This window comes from Triturus cristatus, chromosome 10, assembly GCF_964204655.1.
Source record: "Triturus cristatus chromosome 10, aTriCri1.1, whole genome shotgun sequence".
In the NCBI taxonomy this organism is placed as follows: Eukaryota; Metazoa; Chordata; class Amphibia; order Caudata; family Salamandridae; genus Triturus; species Triturus cristatus.
The window spans coordinates 516,064,582-516,085,098 of record NC_140593.1 but is presented as its reverse complement, the minus strand read 5'-3'; the positions used below and the strand labels follow the sequence as shown (position 1 = coordinate 516,085,098).

Here is a 20,517-nt window from a genome sequence, read left to right as displayed (position 1 = left end):
TTTAAGTCTTTCTTTTATAAGCCTATTGTGGATGTGGCTTCTGTTGTGGTGGCTAAGCTTTAAACAAGCATAATGGGCATAGAAATAAAAATTTGCAAACATTTGTGACAAGAATTTTCAATTCTTTTAAGCACATGGAGGCGAGGATTATCCCACCCAAATGTTATGTATCTGCATTGTTCTTGAATTGTATTTTGGCATAGTATGTTCATACTGTATTATGAGTTTCATGTTTTTTCCCTTCCTTTTCTGATTATAATGATATATCAGACTTGGAGAACAGTGTTACGATTTATCCTTTACACTTTCAGGTGCTGATAACAAGTAGAGCTTGATGGAGCACATCAATGTAAGGCTGTCGAGTTCCAAAGGAGGATATCGCCACTCGTTGGTTCAAGAACCAGGTCCTGAGGTTGAGCTCCGTTGGCCTGCAGGTTGTCTGCAAGAGGAAGTTCGTCTACCATAAGGATGGTTCTGCAAGATCAAGTTTTGTTTACAAACTTAACTGTTAGATGATCACACGAAGAAAGAGGACACTGTCACCTCAGTCTGAGCTTTTGTATGGGATAATACTATATGGTTGATCATGTGACATTGAAGTGTTCATGGGTAATGTAGTGTTTGTTTACTTTTCTTTCATTTGCTGCTGTGAATAAACAGTGAAGAAATGAGAAGCATAATTCTCCCCTCTGTGTCCTTAATAGAATTGAAAATTATTGTCACCAATGTTTGCAAATGTTTAATTGAGGTTAACACACCGTCCCCGATCCATTCAACTGTTGGGCGTGTTTTTGAGATGTGATATTTTAGTGGGAGCGCTGACAGGTCCGTACCACGTTCATCTGAAGATCTGCTTTTATGTCCCCAGTCGGGTTGCCTAGCAGCAGCTGTCAAATGTTGACGGCACACATGCTCCCTTGCTCATTTTCCACCAATCATGAGGTCCCATGCTACTGGCTATAAATTTCGACACACTGGAATTCAGACAGGAAGCTACTGCGCACCCACAGTTCATTCGCAACTGCGCTGCACCGTTGCATCGTGGACAATCAGCACTTCACAGAGACCCTCAGTATTCGCATTTCATCTACAACGAAGCACTTCTGAAGAAAGCGAAATGTGCTTAATAAATTAGCATTCTCTAGAGTAACTATTGGTTATTTTGTACAAATGATTCTGTTAAAAAAATCCCTTTTTACTAAAAATATTTTTGATATGGTGTCGGTTCGCTTTAACATCTTTCATTTCACCCATACCACTATTGTATTGAGCGAATAGTGATTCCTTTCAAGGTGGCCGTCTCATTTGCAAGGGTGAAAGGCATGCTAGTCCTTCTTTGGTGTTGGCACGGCACACTGCTCCAACCTCTGTGCCTCCGCCCGACCGTAGTCTCCTCCGCTCCCAGCATGCACCGGAAGAAGGACCGGTGGCCATGTTGTGGGGTTTTTGTTTTGCTGATGCGGAGGCTGAGGGCCTGGAGCGCTGCGGCCCCCAGGGGGTTAGAAGAAGGAGCGAGTCCTGTGTGTAGAGGGAACCTCTGCTCTGCCGAGTGTTAGCTCTGCCTGGCGCCATGGCCGCCGCTCTTGGAGGTAAGCAAGGGGACGATACCGCTAGAGAGTGGCAAGAGGTGACGGCCAGAAGCAGGCCCCAGTTGTTGGGGCTAGCGCACGTAAATGGGGCTTATACACGTAAAGGGGGCTTACGCGGTATGCCGTGTTCGCATCAGCGGTCCCCAATACGTTGGCATGCTGAAAATGGGAATGACATCAACTCTACACTCGCAGTATCTACAGCTGTCATGTACTGTCAGAACTAAGGGTGGGCACAACAAAGCACTGACATTGAGCTGGTGTGCGATCAGGCAAATACTGTGAATAAAACCAAAGCCGGTTCAGGAGTACACTATTAGTATAGGTAATGGATCAGAGGTTGGCTCGTGCAATAATAATTAATGGGGTCTGGGGATTGACACTTTGCTGTACAAGACGTGATCTAAGGTGTACAATATTAGTACATGTGGTAGGCTATATAATGTACAGAGATACATGACTGTCAAGCACGATCGGTAAAATGAATTGACTGTTGATACTTTTTTATAAAGTTTTATATAGCACTGGCTAGAACCGTGGGTGTCAGAGCGCTTTACATGCAAAAAGGAAAAGCAAAGATTGCACAACATTGCAAGACATGAGGAAGCATAGCAATAAAAGCAAAGAAAATACTTAAGTAGCTAGTGAGGGGAGAGGCACGCAGGAGGCTGCCTCAGTTCAGAAACCAGCATCCTTGACAATCAAAGTGAGTGGGAAGTCCATTAGGTTCATTCGGTTATTGATGCCTAGGATGATTGCCTTGGTTGGTAAAGTATTGGTTGAGGAGTAAAAGTTTCAGGTCCTTTTTGAAGCACGAGAAGGAGTGGTTCCATCTGAGGTCAATAGGGAGTGAGTGCGTTCCACATCCTGGGTACATTGCCAGAGAAGGACTGGCACTGGGTCGTTTTCCTTTTTCAGTTTCGGAGGGATGAGAAGAAGAGAGTTGGTGCTTCTCAGAGTTCTGGATTTTCCTGCTTTTACTATTTTGCTGTTTAGGTAGTTTGGTGATTGGATGTGAATGGCCTTGTGTGTGATGCAGGCCAGTTTGTAGATACATCTCCCTTCTATGGGAAGCCAGTTGAGGGTTGGTGAGATGTGTTCAAATCTTTTTACACCAGTAAAGAGACGGTCAGACATGTTCAGGATTGACCTTAGTGGGGCAAGGTGAGCTTTTGGTGTCCCAGTTGGGATGGCGTTTCCATAGTCCAGTTTAGAAAGGACTAGGGATTGTACAACTGTCTTGAGATCCTCTAGAGGAATGAAAGGTTTAATTTTTTTGAGGTGTTTTAGAGAGTAAAGCACACTTTTTGCAGAGTTTTTGATGTGGTCCTTCATTGACAAGTTCTTGTCCAGGGTAATGCCTAGTGACTTTACTGAGTCGGATAGGACGAGGGAGCGGTTTAGAGCATCAAGCTCCTTGAGCCAGACTTGAATTGGATGGCGGTTCTTTTTCGGAGCGAACAGTATTAATTCCGTTTTGTCTGGGTTCAGTTTTAAGTGGTTTGCGTTAAACCAGGATTGGATCTTGGTTAGCGTGTTATTGAGGTGTCGGACGTCACTGGGCGATTTAATTTTGTAGTATGTTTGTGTGTCATCAGCATATAGGTGGTAGTGGACCCCTGCTTGATTAAAAATACTTGCAAGGGGTTCCATGAAGAGATTGAAGAGGGATGGTCAGAGGATCGATCCTTGTGGGACTCCAAGTTTGACTCGTGTTGGTACAGAGAGGCAGGAGTTGATTTTAATCTGTTGCGAACGGTGTTGCAGGAAGGAAGTGAACCATTCTAGTACTGTGCCGTTGAAGCCACATCGGCTCCTCAGAGTCTCAAGTAAAGCTCGATGGTTTACTGTGTCAAATGCCGCTGATAAGTCGTTCAGGAGGCAGGCTTGACCTTCATCTAAGGTTCTGTAGATATCATCTGCAATATTGAGCATCGCTGTTTCGGTGCTACAACCTTTCCTGAAACCCGATTGAAAGGTGTCGAGGAGGTTGAAGCCGTCAATATGTTTGTTAAATTGTTGGAGAACGCTCTTCTCCAATGTTTTAGCTAGGAACGGAAGGTTGTAGATAGGTTTGAGGTTGTTGAGCTCGTGGGGTCGGCTCCTGGTTTCTTGAGTATAGGAGTGATTTGACCTAGCTGAAGGGGGTGAGGGACACAACCTGATATGAGAGAGGAGTTGATGATTTTTGTCCAGAAAGGGGCAATGATGTGGTTGAGTTTTTTTGTACTATTGTGGATGGGAGGGGGTGCATAGTGTGAGAGGAAGGCTTTAAGATCGCAATTATATTGCAGACTTCGATCTCCAACATGGGTTCGAAGTACAACCAATTAGCGTCGTTCTTCCGTTGGAAGTGGGTCAGGTTGTCGGTGCGAACGCTTCGATCTGTTTGGTCCGGGGTGGTTAAAGGGGGGAAGGTTACAAGTGGGGGAGTATTAGAGGTGTGGATGATGGATCGCTCAATTTTTGTGACTTTATCTGTGAAGAAGCTGGCGATTTCTTCGCATCGATCTTTGGTGGCTATTATTTTTCGTGGGGGTGTGCTGTTCGTTTGACTATGTTGAAGAAATCTCTTGGTCTGTTCTTCGTCTGGTCTAGTTGGCTGGGGAAGAAAGCGGCCTTTTCTCTAAAGATGTGTTTTTTATATGCCGCCCGGGTTGAACGAAGTTGTGCTAGGTGAAGAGCCGAAGGGTTTAGTCTCCAAGTCCGTTCTGATTGTCTGAGTTGTCGTCTTTCGTTATTCAGATCCACATTGAACCAAGATTTAGATTTGGTAGATCTCAAATGTTTGAGTGGTGCTACTTGATCTAACACCTCTGCCATTGCGTAATTAAAGTGGGCTGTGAGGTCATCGGCCGTCATATTGGGAGGCTGGGGTTGAAGGTGGGTTTGAATTTTGGTCTAGGATGGGTGTAGAGTGGTCATTGAGCCAGGATTCTGTGAGGAATGCGATGTCTATTTCTTCCGCGAGTATAACTTCAGCAATATCTGTGGCGTGTTGTACTGCTGATCTACAGTTGAGGAGCATGCATGAGAGAGGCGGGGCCCCTCAATGGTGGTGTGTGCTGTATGTATAGAATTGTATTGCGCGGGGGGGTCTAGGCGAGAGGACAGGTCTAGGGAATCTATTAGTGCTCGCTAGAACTGGGATTGCGAACGGGGCCGAGTTCTGGCTAATTTCAAGTTAAGTCTTTGATATCATCTGCTACTTGTTCGGACATGGGAAGAGGAGCTCGGCTGGGACGATGTGCCTGATTCCTCAAAGGATTGGTGGGCCTAGGGGTGACAGGTGGGGCCATGGACGAGACTATATGGGGGGAAGGTGAGTAGTTGCCCGCAGTGTGAGAGCAAGGGGGCTTAATCCAGTTGGAAAGGCTTTGTTGGAGGTGTAGGATATCTGCCGCAAGGGAGTTGATTTTCTCCTCCATTCGGGTCAGTAGCTGGGAAAGTGTGCTGAAAGGGCATGTAGTCTTCGTCGGGAGCAGTGCATGATTAGGGTCTGTGGAAGGAGAGGGTATTAGGTTGTGGGATTGAGTGGTATCATTGGAGTTAGGAATGGGGTTAGCTTGGACGTGGGGAGTCCGGTCGTTGTTGTTTCCGGTACTTTAAGTTCAGTGCGTGGTTTAAACAGACTGGTGTTGAATAAACTAGACTCTTCCATCTACATACATCTCCCTTGTTTAATCATTAAACATTGCAATACAAGAGGTAAGGTTATCCAGGCACCAATGCAGTTGCTGAACTTGATCATGTACACTCTTTAAATGAAGTATTCAGACTGTAACTCCGTGCTTTAAATGGAAATATAGAAATGACGGCACTTACTTTTTAGAGTAACTGTTTGCTTCCGAGAAGTGCTGTACTCCCGTTAAATGTATGGCTACAGTGCTGCGAAAGGCAGATTTTATCCCTTTCAAATTGAAGTGCAAGTAACTGTGTACCGAGCAGTACCTGCCCGTCCAAAGCTTCAATTTTGGAAGAAAAGGATGGATTATGCCAATCAAAAATACAATGGGTGGTCTAACTGTTACGAGCTGAGTCGAGCACTCATTAAATGTTTATCTTGTTCTCTGATTACAAGGAGAGGTGGATCAGCACCTGCTTTGGTCAGTGTGCTGTCAAGGGGCTTATCTATGTACTGTGCTATGAGAAGCTTTTAACAGACGTCAGGAGAGTTGGAGCGTCTGCCAAAATAAGTATTTATGCTCTTCTTGTTGGGCTTTGCCACGTCCATCTGTATGAGTAAACCCAATTACTTTAGTGTAGCTCCAGTTGAGACACACATACTTCCCCATGTCAGGCTACTGCCTCTGCAGGGCCACACAACTCTTGTTCATGAGGACCGGTGTAGCTCACTCTTAGCAGGGCTTTGTCAAGAACGGGGGATGGGAGGGTATAAGGTGTGTCTGGTTATTGGGGAAACACTATTGGTGTTTACTCATCTAGTCACAGATTGCCCTGTTTTGATCAGCCGTGCATTACCAGTTCATAGGATGGAATTACCTCTGTATTGGCACGTTCTGTGACGAGAAATAATTTGAGCAGTTTCAAAATAATGGTATTGGAGCAGGATACTTTTCTGCGTGTCTGGTCTAAAAGGAAGGATATATGTTGTTTTAAAGATGTATATGGTAGAGTGCAGAGTTTGTTCAAAAAGGGCTTTTTGGTGTTAGATACTGAGGTCCGTTTCAGAAGTTGATTAAGCCCACTTAACAGACTATACAGAGCTTAATGGCTTTCCGGAATTTCGAAAAGGTGTCTTATTTATGGCTTCTTAGATCAGTTGATATATAACCGTTAGTATTTAGTTGAGCTTGGGATATCTGATGCCCCTATTTGTGAGTGTTTATGGCAAATCTGAACCTGAACACTTAAGGCAACGAGATGTCTAGTTATCATTACCTACCCTCATTTAAAGATTTGAAGGAAACTGTCATGAACCTCTCATTTTGGGAGCTTGGCGGCACACTCAGATCTGTTTAGCCCACTGGTCTTCAAAGATTTTAAGTCTGCATCCCCGCAGTGAAAAGAAAACATCGCCCCCCCCCCCCCCATTTTTTTTTACAATCATTCGGTTAAACTGTTAATGTTTAAATATGTCTAGACTTATTTAAACATTGCAATTAAGTTCTTATACCGTTTTAAAAATGCAATCAAATACATGATTGCCAAACATACTATTCTGGTTAGTCAGGCCTTTCTAACGTGTAAAAGTATCCCCAGTGTGTATGGGGGTGGGGGTTTTGAAGAATATTTGGAGTCCCTTCCCTTTTGACATCTCCCAGCCACGATATAAATGACAAAAGATGTTAGTGATGGCCTATTGCAGCGCAGCTTACTGTTGCTCCTTTTTCCAGCTGAAAACAAAGCACTGTTATCAGCATAATTCTTCTTTTGGACCAAGTCTGGTGCACCCCTGTGATCACTTGAGGCCCCTCTAGGGTGGCCCGTCACCCAGTTATAAGGCCCCTGGTTTAGCCTCAAAAGTATAATCAGAGTCTCCAACCTTTTCTGTAATAAGAGCTACTTCTGGTCAATAAAAATTCTCCTGAGCTACTAATATTATTGGAGACATAATAACCACATCAGACAACATTACATTAGTGGCCATCTTATGCAGACTTACCAGCAGCAATCCCCTCAGTGCACCAGGCATGGTTGATAGCAGTAATATGAAAATGCTTTGTCAATGTGGAATGCCTTTGCATTGGTAATGCATAACAGCCATAGGTACAAAGCCCTGCCACCAAGTTAATAATATTAATAAAAAATCTCCCAAACACTATTTTATTTTTCTCATTCAAATATCACCTTTAAATATATTTGGTAAATTCAACCATTTTTCCCCACACATCAGCTTAAGAGTTCTGAAAATACACACATTTTTATCTCAAATGCATGCTTTTCAATTTTGGTGCACTCATTAATTAAACAAAGCACAAGTTTCCAATTTAGTTGACTAGGCTGCACACAGGAGAGCTACTTAGAGGTACCTGGAAAGCTACCAGTAGTTCACGTGCTATTCGGAGAAGCCTGATATAATGCATGTTGCACCCTCTTCAGAGAAAAGCAGTTTAGGCAGGTGTGTATCACTCATCCCTTTGAGTTAGGCTTATCCAAAGTTAGCGTGTTACGAGTTAAACTGTCAGAAAGAAACGTTTCTCCGCTGAGTGTGTGAGTGTGTGTGTGTGTGTGTGTATGTATATCTACATATTACAGTACGGTAATTTATGTAGGTACAGTCGCCACACAAAGCATATGACAGTTACAGAAATCTAAGCAGTAATTATATAAAACCCAGATAATTTTACACCTCACACCCATACTTTCCCTTATAAATTTGTCTAATCCTTACATAACACATTATCAGCCTCATGGTTATTGCGTTTTGTTAGTAATCTCCCTAACGATTTTATCACAAGCCTTGTAACTATTCCCACGTACCTCAGAAGGATGTCGGGCCTGCTGTTGGATAATGGCACTTCGACATATCCCCTCAAGCAATCACTCTTTTTGTCTGCTCCTTCCACATTCCTGTGTCTCTTTACTTTTCTCAGCAATGATTCTTGAGAGGGAAGCGGGTTTGTGTACAGCCTTTCAATTCTGCTCACGAACAAAACTTCTGTTAGTGACATTCTTGATAGTCAGGCAACTGTAATCCGTTCTGCTTCCTTCTCAATTTTTTGTGCGAGGCCTGATGGCCTTACAGTGCTGATCACTACACACAATTCTCCGGACTGGGTAATAGAAGAGTATTTTCTGCTGTGTTTCTGTTACTTGTTTTAGCTCGACAGATGTCACCCAGCAGCTAAAATAATATCGAAAGACTAAAGTACAGAGCACAGCATCAAGTTGTTTTTTTAAACTGACCCTGTTGTCAGTTAGATTTAATCGCAAATATAACACCAAGGAAAAACACAATGGACAAGATGATACAGTCCAAGTACAACGTATAGAAATGTAGAAACTCTTGAAAATGTTAACACGAAGTTGTAACGTGGATGCATACAGCCGACACGTGTTTTTGTCGTGTAGACGACTTTTAAAAGGCTCAAACTTAAACTGTACAAGCACATATATGGTCCAGAGTTCCCTAATTGTGTTAGGGAGTTGAGACAGCAGTAGAAATAGTCCCAACTTCAGACTTTGAATCTTGGGTATGGAAGCGGCACTGTGCTTTTGGACACTTGAAATGATTGTGCTTGTTGTAATAGACGAGACTGTTAATTGTTCTGATCAGTATAACAGTATGCCTTCCAAGGTAAATGCAAGAGCAGTCTTTTATGTATCCTGCTTGGCTTGGGAGTACCTCTCCAAGCCAAAGCGGGATGCTTCATACTTCAAGGGTTACTCCAGCCGTGATTTTGGATGACTTACTAATGCAGTCTACACCTTGGATTGAGGCTTTGTTTATCACAACTAGCACGCTAGTTCTTCTTCTTTTTATAAAAGACTGCTCCCGAGTTTCTACATTTCTATACTTTGTACTTGGACTGTATCATCTTGTCCATTATGTTTTTCCTTGGTGTTATATTTGCGATTAAATTGACAAAAGGGTCAGTTTTTAAAAAAACAACTTGATGCTGTGCTGTGTACCTTTTTTAGTCTTTCGATTTCAAATGTATAAGGAACATTCTTTTTCCTATACAGGGTAACACTGGATAGATGGCACAGTGTTTACATTGAGCACGCCTATACATAAAGAATGTAACGTATTGCGAAGGTGCTGACCTTTTCTGTATTACCACTGCCACTTGGTTCTAGTTGTATAAGCTAAAATAATTTGGCAATCTTGCATATACTGTTTGTCAGCACCACCGTTCAGAATATTAGTTCTCTATGAGAGAGGGAGAGGGATACATATATGTAGTCAGACAGAAAAGACTGCAGCTGCCCTGAATGCAGTGTGACCAGCTGATCTCCCGCCAATGGGAGTGCCGTAGCAGTCAAAAGAGGGAGCAGTTTCAACCCTGATGTAATGGGCATCTGACGAAGGCAATCTAGCCGAAATGCATTACGCCGCAATCTTGTTATTAAAGGACTCCCGAAGAAATCCCCTTTGTGTCCTCGGATTACTGTCAAGTGTAGTCGTTGGTGTGATATATATATATATATATATATATTATGCTTTGTATGTTTTACCAGGAACGGCGTACAATACAGGCCACAAGAAGTGCTTTCTGTCCTGTAAGCTTCTTGCAATATTGTGATAGTTACTTAGGTGGGGAGCAATTACATAATGTGGTTATTAACAGACAATGAAAATTGCACAACTTAAAGCAACTAGGGCTCTTGAACTGTTATGATAAGGACCAGATGGTTAGATCTGTTTCCATCAACTGAAAGATTTGTTGGTGGCTAAAAAAGTTTTGCGTAAGGGTAAGAAAAAGAATAAGTAACATTTTACTAATGGTGTTATGTTGTGTTATTTAGTATTTGCATTGAACTGAACTATTGCAAGTGTGGTACTTACAACCTGCCAGATAATTTACAATTAGGTGTGTTTTGTTGGAAGTATATGCAGCTGGAGTGTGTCCTTTGTGGGAAGAGATAAGTGTGATACATAAGTTCAGATTCATGATCATTTGTCACAGTGACTGTAACTCTGCCAGTATGCATGCCAGTGGTATGTAGGCAAGGCTGATGGGAGAGTGTGCTTTCGTGTAGCATTTGCATTGTGTCCACGCTCAATGAGTCATAGCATGGTGTGTGTTTTACCTAATTGTTTCTATGAAAGGTCTTGTTGTGGATCGTTACTATAGTTTGATAGACTATTTGGGGAAAACGCAGTCTTTGTTCATACAGGGCTATGATTCATGGGTGTGATTTATTGTGAAGTAGGTTGCAGTGTATGAGTTATGTCTTTATATTCTCCTATGGAGTTCAGGATAACACCAGTGCTTAAAGGTTAAAGAGCCACGTTTTTACACCCGTCTGTGCAGGCCAGGTTTTTTTTTCTACTGTGCAGGGGAAGAGAGTTGCACAATTTGCTGGTTGGTCTCATTAGGAATGCCTCCCATTGACAAATTTGTGAAGCATGACACGTTGATATATAGCAAATTGTTGGAGCGGCCGTTGCATTGATGTTGGTGAGTTTGTAATTTTTGATGGAGGAATCTTGATACATTTTCGTAGATTGCTAGCTGAGTTCTACATAGTGCCTTGAAGGTGATAAGACATGAAACTGGGAGCCAGTTTAGTGTCAAGAGGTCTAGGCCCATGTGACCCATGCTTTAAGATGCAAGATAAGTCAGGGTGCTGAGTTTTAGATCTATTGCAGCTTATTTAGGAGGCTCATTGCTCACAGATGAAGCCTGTTCTTGTAGTCTAGTTACACCACCACTGTGGTATAAGTTTGACTAAAAATCTTATGTTGGATACAATTCTTAATATAGCCATATGATTTCACTTAAGTCCTTATTTGGGGTTCCAGAGTTATGTCTGCGTGTACGAAGTTTCTTAGGCTGTTTGATGTTCATTGCAAGGGTACCTGTGCTAGTAGCGCAAGTTAGGGCGGACTACCCTTTGTGGGCTGCCTTTTTCCACGGGTGAAAATTCAATTTCCCCCCCAATTAAACATGGAGTGGTTAAGTCATTGACAGTAAGTAAGGAAGATGCAGGTGTGGTATCATTTAGGCTTTAGAATTTTAAGCTTATCTCTGTGTCATATGCATAATTAAAAAAAGGCTGGAGTACTGTGTTTGACTTGGCAGGTGCTTAAGGTATATTGTGAAAGAGGTAGAGGTGGGGTTGGGAGAGATAGGTGAGCAGTGAGGAATCTGTTTTTCTAAATTGGGTGGTGATTTTATTTGTGTTGTGTTTTCACTTTATTACTGTTTGTTTTCTGCGTGAACACTTTGCACATTGCCTCTAAGTTAAGCCTGAGTGCTTTTGTACCTAGCTACAAGAGGGTTAATCACAGGTTAATTTAGTGACTTTTGTGGTGCACCCTGACAAGGATTGTGGTTTTTGCCTGAGGGGGTTTCCACCCCCAACCAATATACCAATTTCTTAAACTGACCTAAACCTTAGATGTGTTCAGTAGAAAGATTGGATTGATTGTTAGCTTGCCTTTCTTGTCGATAGATGGGTACTGGGCGGTAACAAAGATTTATTCAATATAATAACCTAAGAAAGTTGATTGTCTAAAGAAAAAAATTGGGTGACAATGGCTGACTTTTTTTTCATTAGAATGTCTGAATTTAATAGTTTACTGGAAACCTGGCTTTGGATACCTGCCACCTTGATCACTATCACTATTTCTATTTCTAAGTCAAGCCTACCAAACAGCACAGTACTAGTGTTAAGTAATTTAGGTAGTGACAGTCCCTGTAACCAGTGGTTTGTACAAATAAAGTCCATCTCTTTGGGCACTGATAACTACTGAAATACTTAATGCTGCTTGCAGCACCAACATTGTTTCCTTGGATCTGCCTGTTAATATTCTGATCGTCAAAATTATGACTGAGCAAAATCCTAGCTTTTATCAACCTATTTCCGTTTTGTATATTTATGTTAACTGCTGTAGGAGTTAATTTAAAGGTAGAGTTGATTTTTGGGGGGGAGTGGGTGGGGGCCTTGGAAATTAAGGTGCAGTGCCTCAACCTCCGTCTCCTAAAGAAGGAAGTATGTGAAAATAAAAAAACGTGGGTATTCATTTAGCATTTATTGACCTGTCAATGGTGTTTTAGCAAGCGGATCAGCTAGTGTTAACATGCATGTTGAGAGTGGTAGGGAAGGAGACAAGGCTAGTAGCATTATTCCAAAAGCTGCTATTTGTCTTTGTGGTCATTTTTGCCTATGGCCCTGATGGTGACTGTACCAAAACATTTGTCCAATAGAGGTGTTAGGCAGGGGTGTGTGCACACCGCATTTTGCTTTTCTTTGCATTTTAATAATTCAGAGGAAGAGCTAATTTCAGTTACTTCTGGTGCCCAGAAGATAGCCATGTGGAGTTGTACTCCTCTTTATGTGGATGACTCTGTTTTGATATGTAGGACTTGGTCTTTGAGCAACTGTTGACTCAAAGAGTCAAATTTAGGGACAACTTGGTCTAAAAACGAATGTGGCTAAGTTGAAGATTATGTCTCTGGGACCAAAGAACATGAAAGTGAAATCTAACAGGGTAAATGGGCTTACCACTTGAAATGCAGTTTGTGGCAAAGAGTATTGCAATATCCATGTAGCTATGGGTTTATGAGGATATGCAAAAACGAAACCTATAGAAGTGGCAATTGAAGTAATGGACTCTTGTCTTACTACAGTGGTGGGTTCAACTTAACCAGTACCTCAGAAACATCTAATCAGATTGTTGAGCTAACCAGTCATTTTTTAGAATGACACTTGGGGGTGAACTCCTATAGTGTTATTCCCTGGCTTCACTATACTAGTTAAGGTGAACACAATTGAAAGAAATGACCTTTTCAGCCACAGAGTAAAGATGTTTGTCTTCTATAAAAAAAAATGCATTGTTTCAATCTGGGACCGTCAAGGAGTGAGAAACCATAGAATTAAGCAAGGCAACTGTTAAGACTCACAGGGGTGTGGAATTTATTAAAACATCTACTTGTCCATGGGGCAGGTTGCTTCATTAATTCACTTGTGCTGTAACAAAATCCACTTGTCCCATGGTTGCCATGTATTGCGCTGACAAATTATGGCATCAGTCTCATTTTGTAAGAGCTGATATAGCCTCTCTGATTATGCCAGGGCTCATACCATAGTAGGGTTTAAATACTAGCCATTCCCTTATGTTGCTACATTTCTGCAGATCTACATACTGGGGCTGAAGGTAGTGGCAAGCAATAGTTCCAGGGTTAGGGTTGGAATGCCCTTCTGAGTCTGTGTAAACCTACTAACGTGCATGTTTTAAGGGTTTTTACCAACTATTCTTTAATCTTTTCCCATACTGAGAAAGGTTGGAACTTGTCTCCTGACAATGACAGATGTGAAACTTCTTTCCGGTTTAGGAAAAAAGTGGTTGGAGGGCAAGTGAACTTGCAAACACTCAAGATTTTCGCATCCGCAAATCTACTCATTCATATTTGCTTATGCTAAAATGCAGCTCACAAATATTTTCTAGGAGTACTATTTCTTGGCCTACTTCTGTAAATTCCTGTGAATTCACAGAAGTTGTATATCTGCGCTTAATGCAAGGAAATGTACCATAGGTGCACTTTTGAGACTTTCTTTAATAATTGGGCCCCTAATTAGGTCTGGCGTTAACCATGACCTTTTGTGTGTATTAAACTTTTAATAGCTCTCTCGGTCTATCGGCTGCCTTCACTGTGAGTGACAGCATTCTGCTCTTTCACAAGGAGCATATCAGTAAACAAAGTAGTTTTGTTCAGTGCCAGAAATGGCTGCGGCAATGTGTGTTTTTTGAGACCAAAAACAATTTTTGCTTTTGCCAATGTTTGTTATAATTGTGAGTGCCTGGCAGCTCTCACACCAATAAGGCTTTACAAAACCCATGCCAAAACAAGTCGCACATTGACAAAACCAAAAGGCTAACCACCAATTTCAGACCTGCTGGCTTTGCCTTATGCTTGTTTATTTTTAAGTTTCTCATAATCTTATTGAAACTGGTTACAATGATATATTTGGGAAATACTAGCATACATCAACACATTTTACCAAACGACGCTGCAAAGAAATTTTTGGGGGAACATTTTATTTTGAAAGCAAACCGACGTCAATCTTGCTTTCAATATTAGCATCTAATCAGAGAGCATTCTGGGTATATTATACATAATCTCATATTGCTAACCTTTAAAAACGTGTGAATACAATTTTATACTGGAACCACTGTCAGTAGTGCAGTCCGAGCTTACAACATTTATTTAGATCGTTCACCCTAATAATAAAGGTTTTGCATTAATGAACCATAAATACAAGTTTGAACAGCATTAACACATGGACACAAATATTTCCTTAACTGCAGACAGTGCCCTTCCCTGATCTATAATGTGTTACTGTAAACTGGCAGCCAAAGGGTTTGTGCTGTAAGGGGTTGGGCCTACTTGTCCCAAGGACAAAACGCACATTAAAACTTGTTGCCCCGGACCGCAAACAATATGTCCTGGCAGTCCGGCTATAGGAATTCCACTTCCCTGGACTCCAGTATATTTCATGCGGATGGAACAATATCCAGGCTGGTTAAATGACCTCCTGGGAAGAAGCTTGTTGGGGTGCTTGGTAAATTCTTAAAACGTATATTGTGCTGTAGAGGTAGAGAAACAGACAATATGAATACCCTATGTCCCTATGATGACATGTCCTCCCACTCGTGCATGAACCTGATCTTCTTTTGTATAAGTTATGAAGTCCCAGGGAAGAAGTATTTAATACTGTTGCTTTTACCCCTGGAGACTGGACGCGCCAGAATCAAGACCTCTGGTTAGAGCGGAGCGCTTTTTACACAAATCTCACTCGCCCCCAAGGGTTTTATTGTGTGGTTCACTGTGATTTTAAACTTTACTTTCCTTGTAGCAATCTTTGCTGGGAGGTACCTGGCTCCCATTTTTTTTATTCCTTGTAAGCACTCAGTGCCAGAATTGCCTGGCTCTGTTTTTGCTCTCCCCCCCCACCCCCCTGTCCATATCTGTTCCTGCTTCACCCCCCTCCCCCCCGCCCTGCTCTCGTTGGACTGGTGTAACTGGGCCATGCCCCTGGAGACAGGAGACTGCTCCTTCTGCATGCACGCGCAGTTGGCGCACCAAAGGCAAGCCCGTCTGCGCCCTGCCAGGGTTTCATAACCTAACCTAGGACTATTTACTCCCCAGAACGTCTTAGAAGCCTAAGACCGGAGACAACACCTAGCTTTTCAAGGGACCTAATTAGGCATCTAACTGCGGAACCTCCCCAAGCGGAGTGTCCACATTGTAAGTTTAAATTTCAACTGCCCAAGCGGTCCCCGCTTAAACGAAATGTATTCTAATTCATCCTACTCAATTGTAGATCGCTAAGCAAACATAAGCAGGAACTAGCAGAACTTATTGAGGAGCAACTACCCGATGCCCTCATTTTAACAGAAATGAGGCTAAGTGACACCTCTGCCCCCGTCATACTAGACGCGATTCCGGCAGGCTACGGCATTTTAAGACAGGATTGCATCTTAAAAAGAGGCGTCAGGATATCCATTGCCTATAAATTATCATTGAAATGTTCTATCAAGGAAGCCAACATCGACAACTGTGAAGCTGTCTCTTTTGTACTAACCTTCGCAGGAAACGCCGCTATCACAGAATTCTTAATTTACCACCCACGAGGGCCTACCTCACATTTTACAGCGAGCCTAGCAGATAAGATTACTCAACCAGCTTTATGCCACACTAAACTATTAGTCTTAGGGGACCTCAATGTGCATTTCGGGGCTAATCCGGCCCCCGATGCGATAACACTTAGCAACGAATTGGAGACAGTTAATATGACCCAAAGAGTTCATGACCTGGCACATCAATTGGACCATACTCTAGATCCAATCTATGCATATTTTCCTGATCTAAGAGTCAAGGAGCCTCAAGTGACCCTTTGGTCAGACCATTATGCAGTGCCTTTTAGCATCACAGGTTCAAGGATACCTCCAAACAGGACCAAGGGCCAAGGGCCCAGAAGCAGGAAATGGAATTCGGTGAATTCCACAACCTTAATTACGGTCCTGAGCCGTGTCTTACCCCAGCTAGACAATAATGTTAACCCGGCTAACAGCCAAATTAAAGAATGGATTAGGTCAGCAGTGGAGGAAGCTGTACCATGGTCATCAGGAAACCCAAACCCGAGAGCTAAGCAATCGGCCCCATGGTTCACAGACCAACTTAAAGCAGTAAACCAGCATTGGCATTGCCAATAAGTCTCGCCTTTGGGACCTTATGTGTTTAGGCAGAATTTCTTTCTATGTTGTGGCTGCTGTGCATTATGTTGAAAAGTTGTTTTTATGTTGCATTAGGGTATAGTGTAATTATATGGTGTGTAAATTTGTGGTGCTGCGCAATATTATGTGGAGTGTATTTATGCTGTATTGAGTAGAGTGTAATTATGTGGTACTGAGTGGTAATATGCGTAATGCATTTAAGTTGCATTGAGTAGAGTGTAATTATGTGCCTTGTAATTATGTGGTACTTAGTGGTATGTGGCGTGAATTAATGTTGCATTTATTTTAGTGTAATTATGTGTTGTGTGACTGTGGCACACTGAGTGGTATTATGTGGAGTGCATATATGTTGGATTGAGTACAGTGTAATTGTGTCATGTATTTATGTGGCTCAGTGTTATTATGTGGAGTGTTTTTATGTTGCATTTAATAGTGTAATTATGTGACATGTAATTATGTAGTAGTAAGTGGTATTATGTGGAGTGTATTTATGTTGCATTGATGGGCTTTCTTGTATAGTGCATGACTCTCTACTCAAGCGCTTCAATCCGCGCAAAGCTATCGACAGAAAAGCAAAATCGAGGACATGAAGTGATTTACCAGGGATCACACATTTTGATTGAGTGGGGTAGCCAGGATTCTAAAACACAAGTCTTGATCATAGTCACTAGCCCACTCTACTCATAAGAGACTGGAGACCTACTCGACAACTAGTCTGACATCAGAGGGGTCAGCATTCACTGTTCTCTGTTGGTGACTTCAGTGGCATTTGTGAAACGGGCAGGCATTCCTAGCCCAGAGCTCGAAACCCAAGTCTCCACTCAGCAGCATAGCTCAGTTGGTTCAGCGCCTACTGCAGAGGGGCATATGTAACTGGTGCATCACAGGTTAGATTTCTCACAGGACTGGCTCAGTCTTTTATCCTTCTGAGGACGAAAAACACAGGATGATTTTATTTGCTAATGAAAGATGTTAATTGTAGTGCCAAGAGGCTGATAATTATGATAACAACAACAATGAATGAATGAATCGAAGTGATTTATTAAGCGCAGCTCCTGGACGGCTGCGTCTTGGCGCTATAGAAACCGGGTACAGTTCCCGTACACTCGGTGTCACTGCTGCGCAGGAACCCGCCAAAAGCCGCGCAGTCCGAGGGGGATGGTAAATGCTCTGTTCAGCAACAGCATGGGTGGGCTTTCTTCTATAGCGCACGACTCTCAACTGAAGCGCTTCAGTGCGCGCAAAGCTGTTGACAGAAAAGCGAAATCAAGAACATGAAGTGATTTACCAGGGATCACACATTTTGATCGAGTGGGGTAGCCAGGATTGTAAAATAATGGTCTTGATCATAGTCACTAGCACACTCTTCTCAGAAGAGACTGGAGACCTACTCGACAACCAGTCAGACATTAGAGGAGTCCGCATTCACTGTTCTCTGTTGGTGACTTCAGTGGCATTTGTGAAACGGGCAGGCATTCCTAGCCCAGAGATCGAAACCCAAGTCTCCACTCAGCAGCATAGCTCAGGTGGTTCTAACCCTGGGCGGAAAACTACGCTACGCTCGCGGAGTGTGCGTAGCGCGTGCAACTACGCGCTACGCGAATCTCACATAGCACAGTGCAAAAACGTGTAGCGGGCATTTTTTGGCTCGCTCGCAGTCTTCAACGTCAAGTTGGAGTCCGCGAGCGAGCAAAATCAACATTCCGGCGAGACTTTTTCCTCGTTCGCGATCGGCAACATCAAGTTGACGATTGCGAGCGTGGAAAATAAACCGCCTAGCGAGATTCTCAACGCGGGGAGGTCAGGTTTCTCATTGGGAGTGGTCATGTATGCTCGCGACCGCTCGCGATGAGAAACTACCAGTCCGCGTTAAGCAAGCTGCCGCTCGAGTACAAATCTACTCGAGCGCAGAAAACGACCACTTGCACTGTGCATGATGCCGTTCGCAATGATTGCACAGTGCCGGATGCTTGTCCGCACTGTGCAATCATTGCGAACAGCATTGCCCTACCGCACTCCGAAGTCTGCATAGCTACGCGTAGCGCGACGTAGTGCAAAGTGAACTTCGCGTCTACGCGAACTACTCCCAGGGTTAGTTGGTTCAGCGCCTACTGCAGAGGGGCATGTGTAACTGGTGCATCACAGGTTAGATTTCTCACAGGACTGGCTCAGTCTTTTATCCTTTTGAGGATGAAAAAGTGAGTATGATTTTATCTGCTAATGAAAGATGTTAATTGTAGTGCCAAGAGGCTAATACTAATGATGATAACAACAACAATGAATGAATGAATGAATCAATCAATCAAAGTGATTTTAGCACTGCTCCTTTGCGTGCTTGTTTTAGGCAGGGGAAAATTAAGCGATTTGCCCAGCCTCACAGGATGTTTTGCTGATGCCGGGGCTCGAACCAGGTTTCCCAGTTCTAAATCTCTGGCCGCAACGCCACATCCTCTAAACTCATGTCGCTTTGGTTTCCAGCTGCACCAGGCAGGGCTGGGCTAGAACTTGCCAAAAGCCGCGCAGTCTGAGGGGGATGGTAAATGCTCTGTTCAGCAACAGCATGGATGGGCTTTCTTGTATAGCGCACGACTCTCAACTCGAGCGCTTCAGTGCGCGCAAAGGTGTTGACAGTTGTTGCCACTAAGAGGGGGGCATAAGTGGGCACAGAGCAATCCTACCTACCAAGAGAGGGATGGGCTCCTTAAAGACGGGATGGTATGAATACTCCTTGGGAATTCACCAATTCCGAAGCAAAACAAAATTGGCAGAGTAAAAAAATCTAAATTAAAAAAAAAAAAAAAAACACCAAAGTAAAATAACAAAGTCCAGGCAAATCTGTGACGCATGGTGTAATCTCCATTCTCAAAGACTAAAACTTAGCCTGAGGCAGTGTTTATAGCTACTACGAGGTTCATTCTTAAGGGAAACCAAAAAAAAAAAGCGAGCGCCATCTGCTTCCAATTACCGCCAACGCGATAATTGGAGACCGATGAGGTTGTAGCTCGTGCCTGAGGACATCCAACAAACAAGGCGGGACAATCACCCACCTTGCCCCAATTGCGTGCTGTGTTTAAAAAAAATAAATAAAAAAAAGACATGCACAAGCCAATTGCGGGCTCAGAAAAAAAAGCACATGCACAAGCTTGTGTTCAGAGCTCAAAAGCCCTTACTTAATGCCTCGCAGAGCAGCGCATGCGCACTGGCTCAGATGAGACCTGAAAATGTATGTAAACGCCTGGAGCGGATATGGAGAAGAGACTACAGTCCGGTCAGTAGAAACACCCACAAAGAAGAACTCAAAAAATATAATTCTCTAATTAGAAAAACCAGATGTGACTTTTACAAGTGCAAAATAGGAACGGCCAATAATTAATCAAAGAAACTCTACTCCATTTTGAAATCACTGTCATCCCTAGGTTGCACCAGAGAACCCCCCCACTGCGTCTGCAGAGAACTGCAACTTGATTGCGAACTATTCTGCATCAAAACTGGCCAAAATCTATGAATCATTTCCCCCAGAGGCTAGATTCCCTTTGAGTGTTGAGTCTTTAACAATGGACTCTGACAACAACTGCAGCCTTAAAGAATTTACTGTCCTCAACACCGCCAGCTTTGCTTGCAGTATGAAATCAGGCTCACCCTTTGATGCGGCCCCACCCTAGGTCTTAATACAAGGATTTAACGTGATTGTTCCATCTTTACAACCACTACTTGCCCTCTTTTAATTCTGGTGAGGTTCCATTAAAATAGAAACAAGCCACTGTCCTAACCTTACTAAAAAAGCCTTTTAGTGATCCTATGGCTCTTGATAATTTTTAGTCCGATCTCATTACTCCCGACAAGTGGCAAACTAGCCGAGAAGGTGGTTAACAATTAATGTACTGATTTTATCATCATGAATGGGGAGAGGGTGTAGCCTTATGGTTAGAGCGGTCGACCTCGAAGCTGGGGTAATGGGTTTGAGTCTCTGCAACGACGCTCAACATCCTAACAAAAATGAATATGTCCATCTGTAACTATACTGGTGCTCATGTAAAGCACGCGGATACTCAATGT

At 42.9% G+C, this 20,517-nt stretch overlaps 1 protein-coding gene across 7 annotated transcripts in view; it reads left to right on the top strand.

Annotated features, from left to right (window-relative positions):
* Positions 1-1,391: 1,391 nt before the first annotated feature.
* RBM33 (RNA binding motif protein 33) overlaps positions 1,392-20,517 on the top strand; it is a 594,498-nt gene continuing 575,372 nt past the window's right edge. For 4 of the 7 annotated variants that reach the window (XR_014970135.1, XR_014970134.1, XM_085631975.1 and 1 more), the window contains exon 1: positions 1,392-1,589. Coding sequence is in view for 4 of the 7 variants with exons in the window: in XM_085631975.1 (XP_085488101.1) it covers positions 1,571-1,589 (19 nt within the window). In the remaining 3 variants the exon portion in view is untranslated. The remainder of the gene's footprint in view (positions 1,590-20,517) is intronic. The other 3 variants (XR_014970136.1, XM_085631977.1, XM_085631976.1) reach the window with 1 other exon arrangement.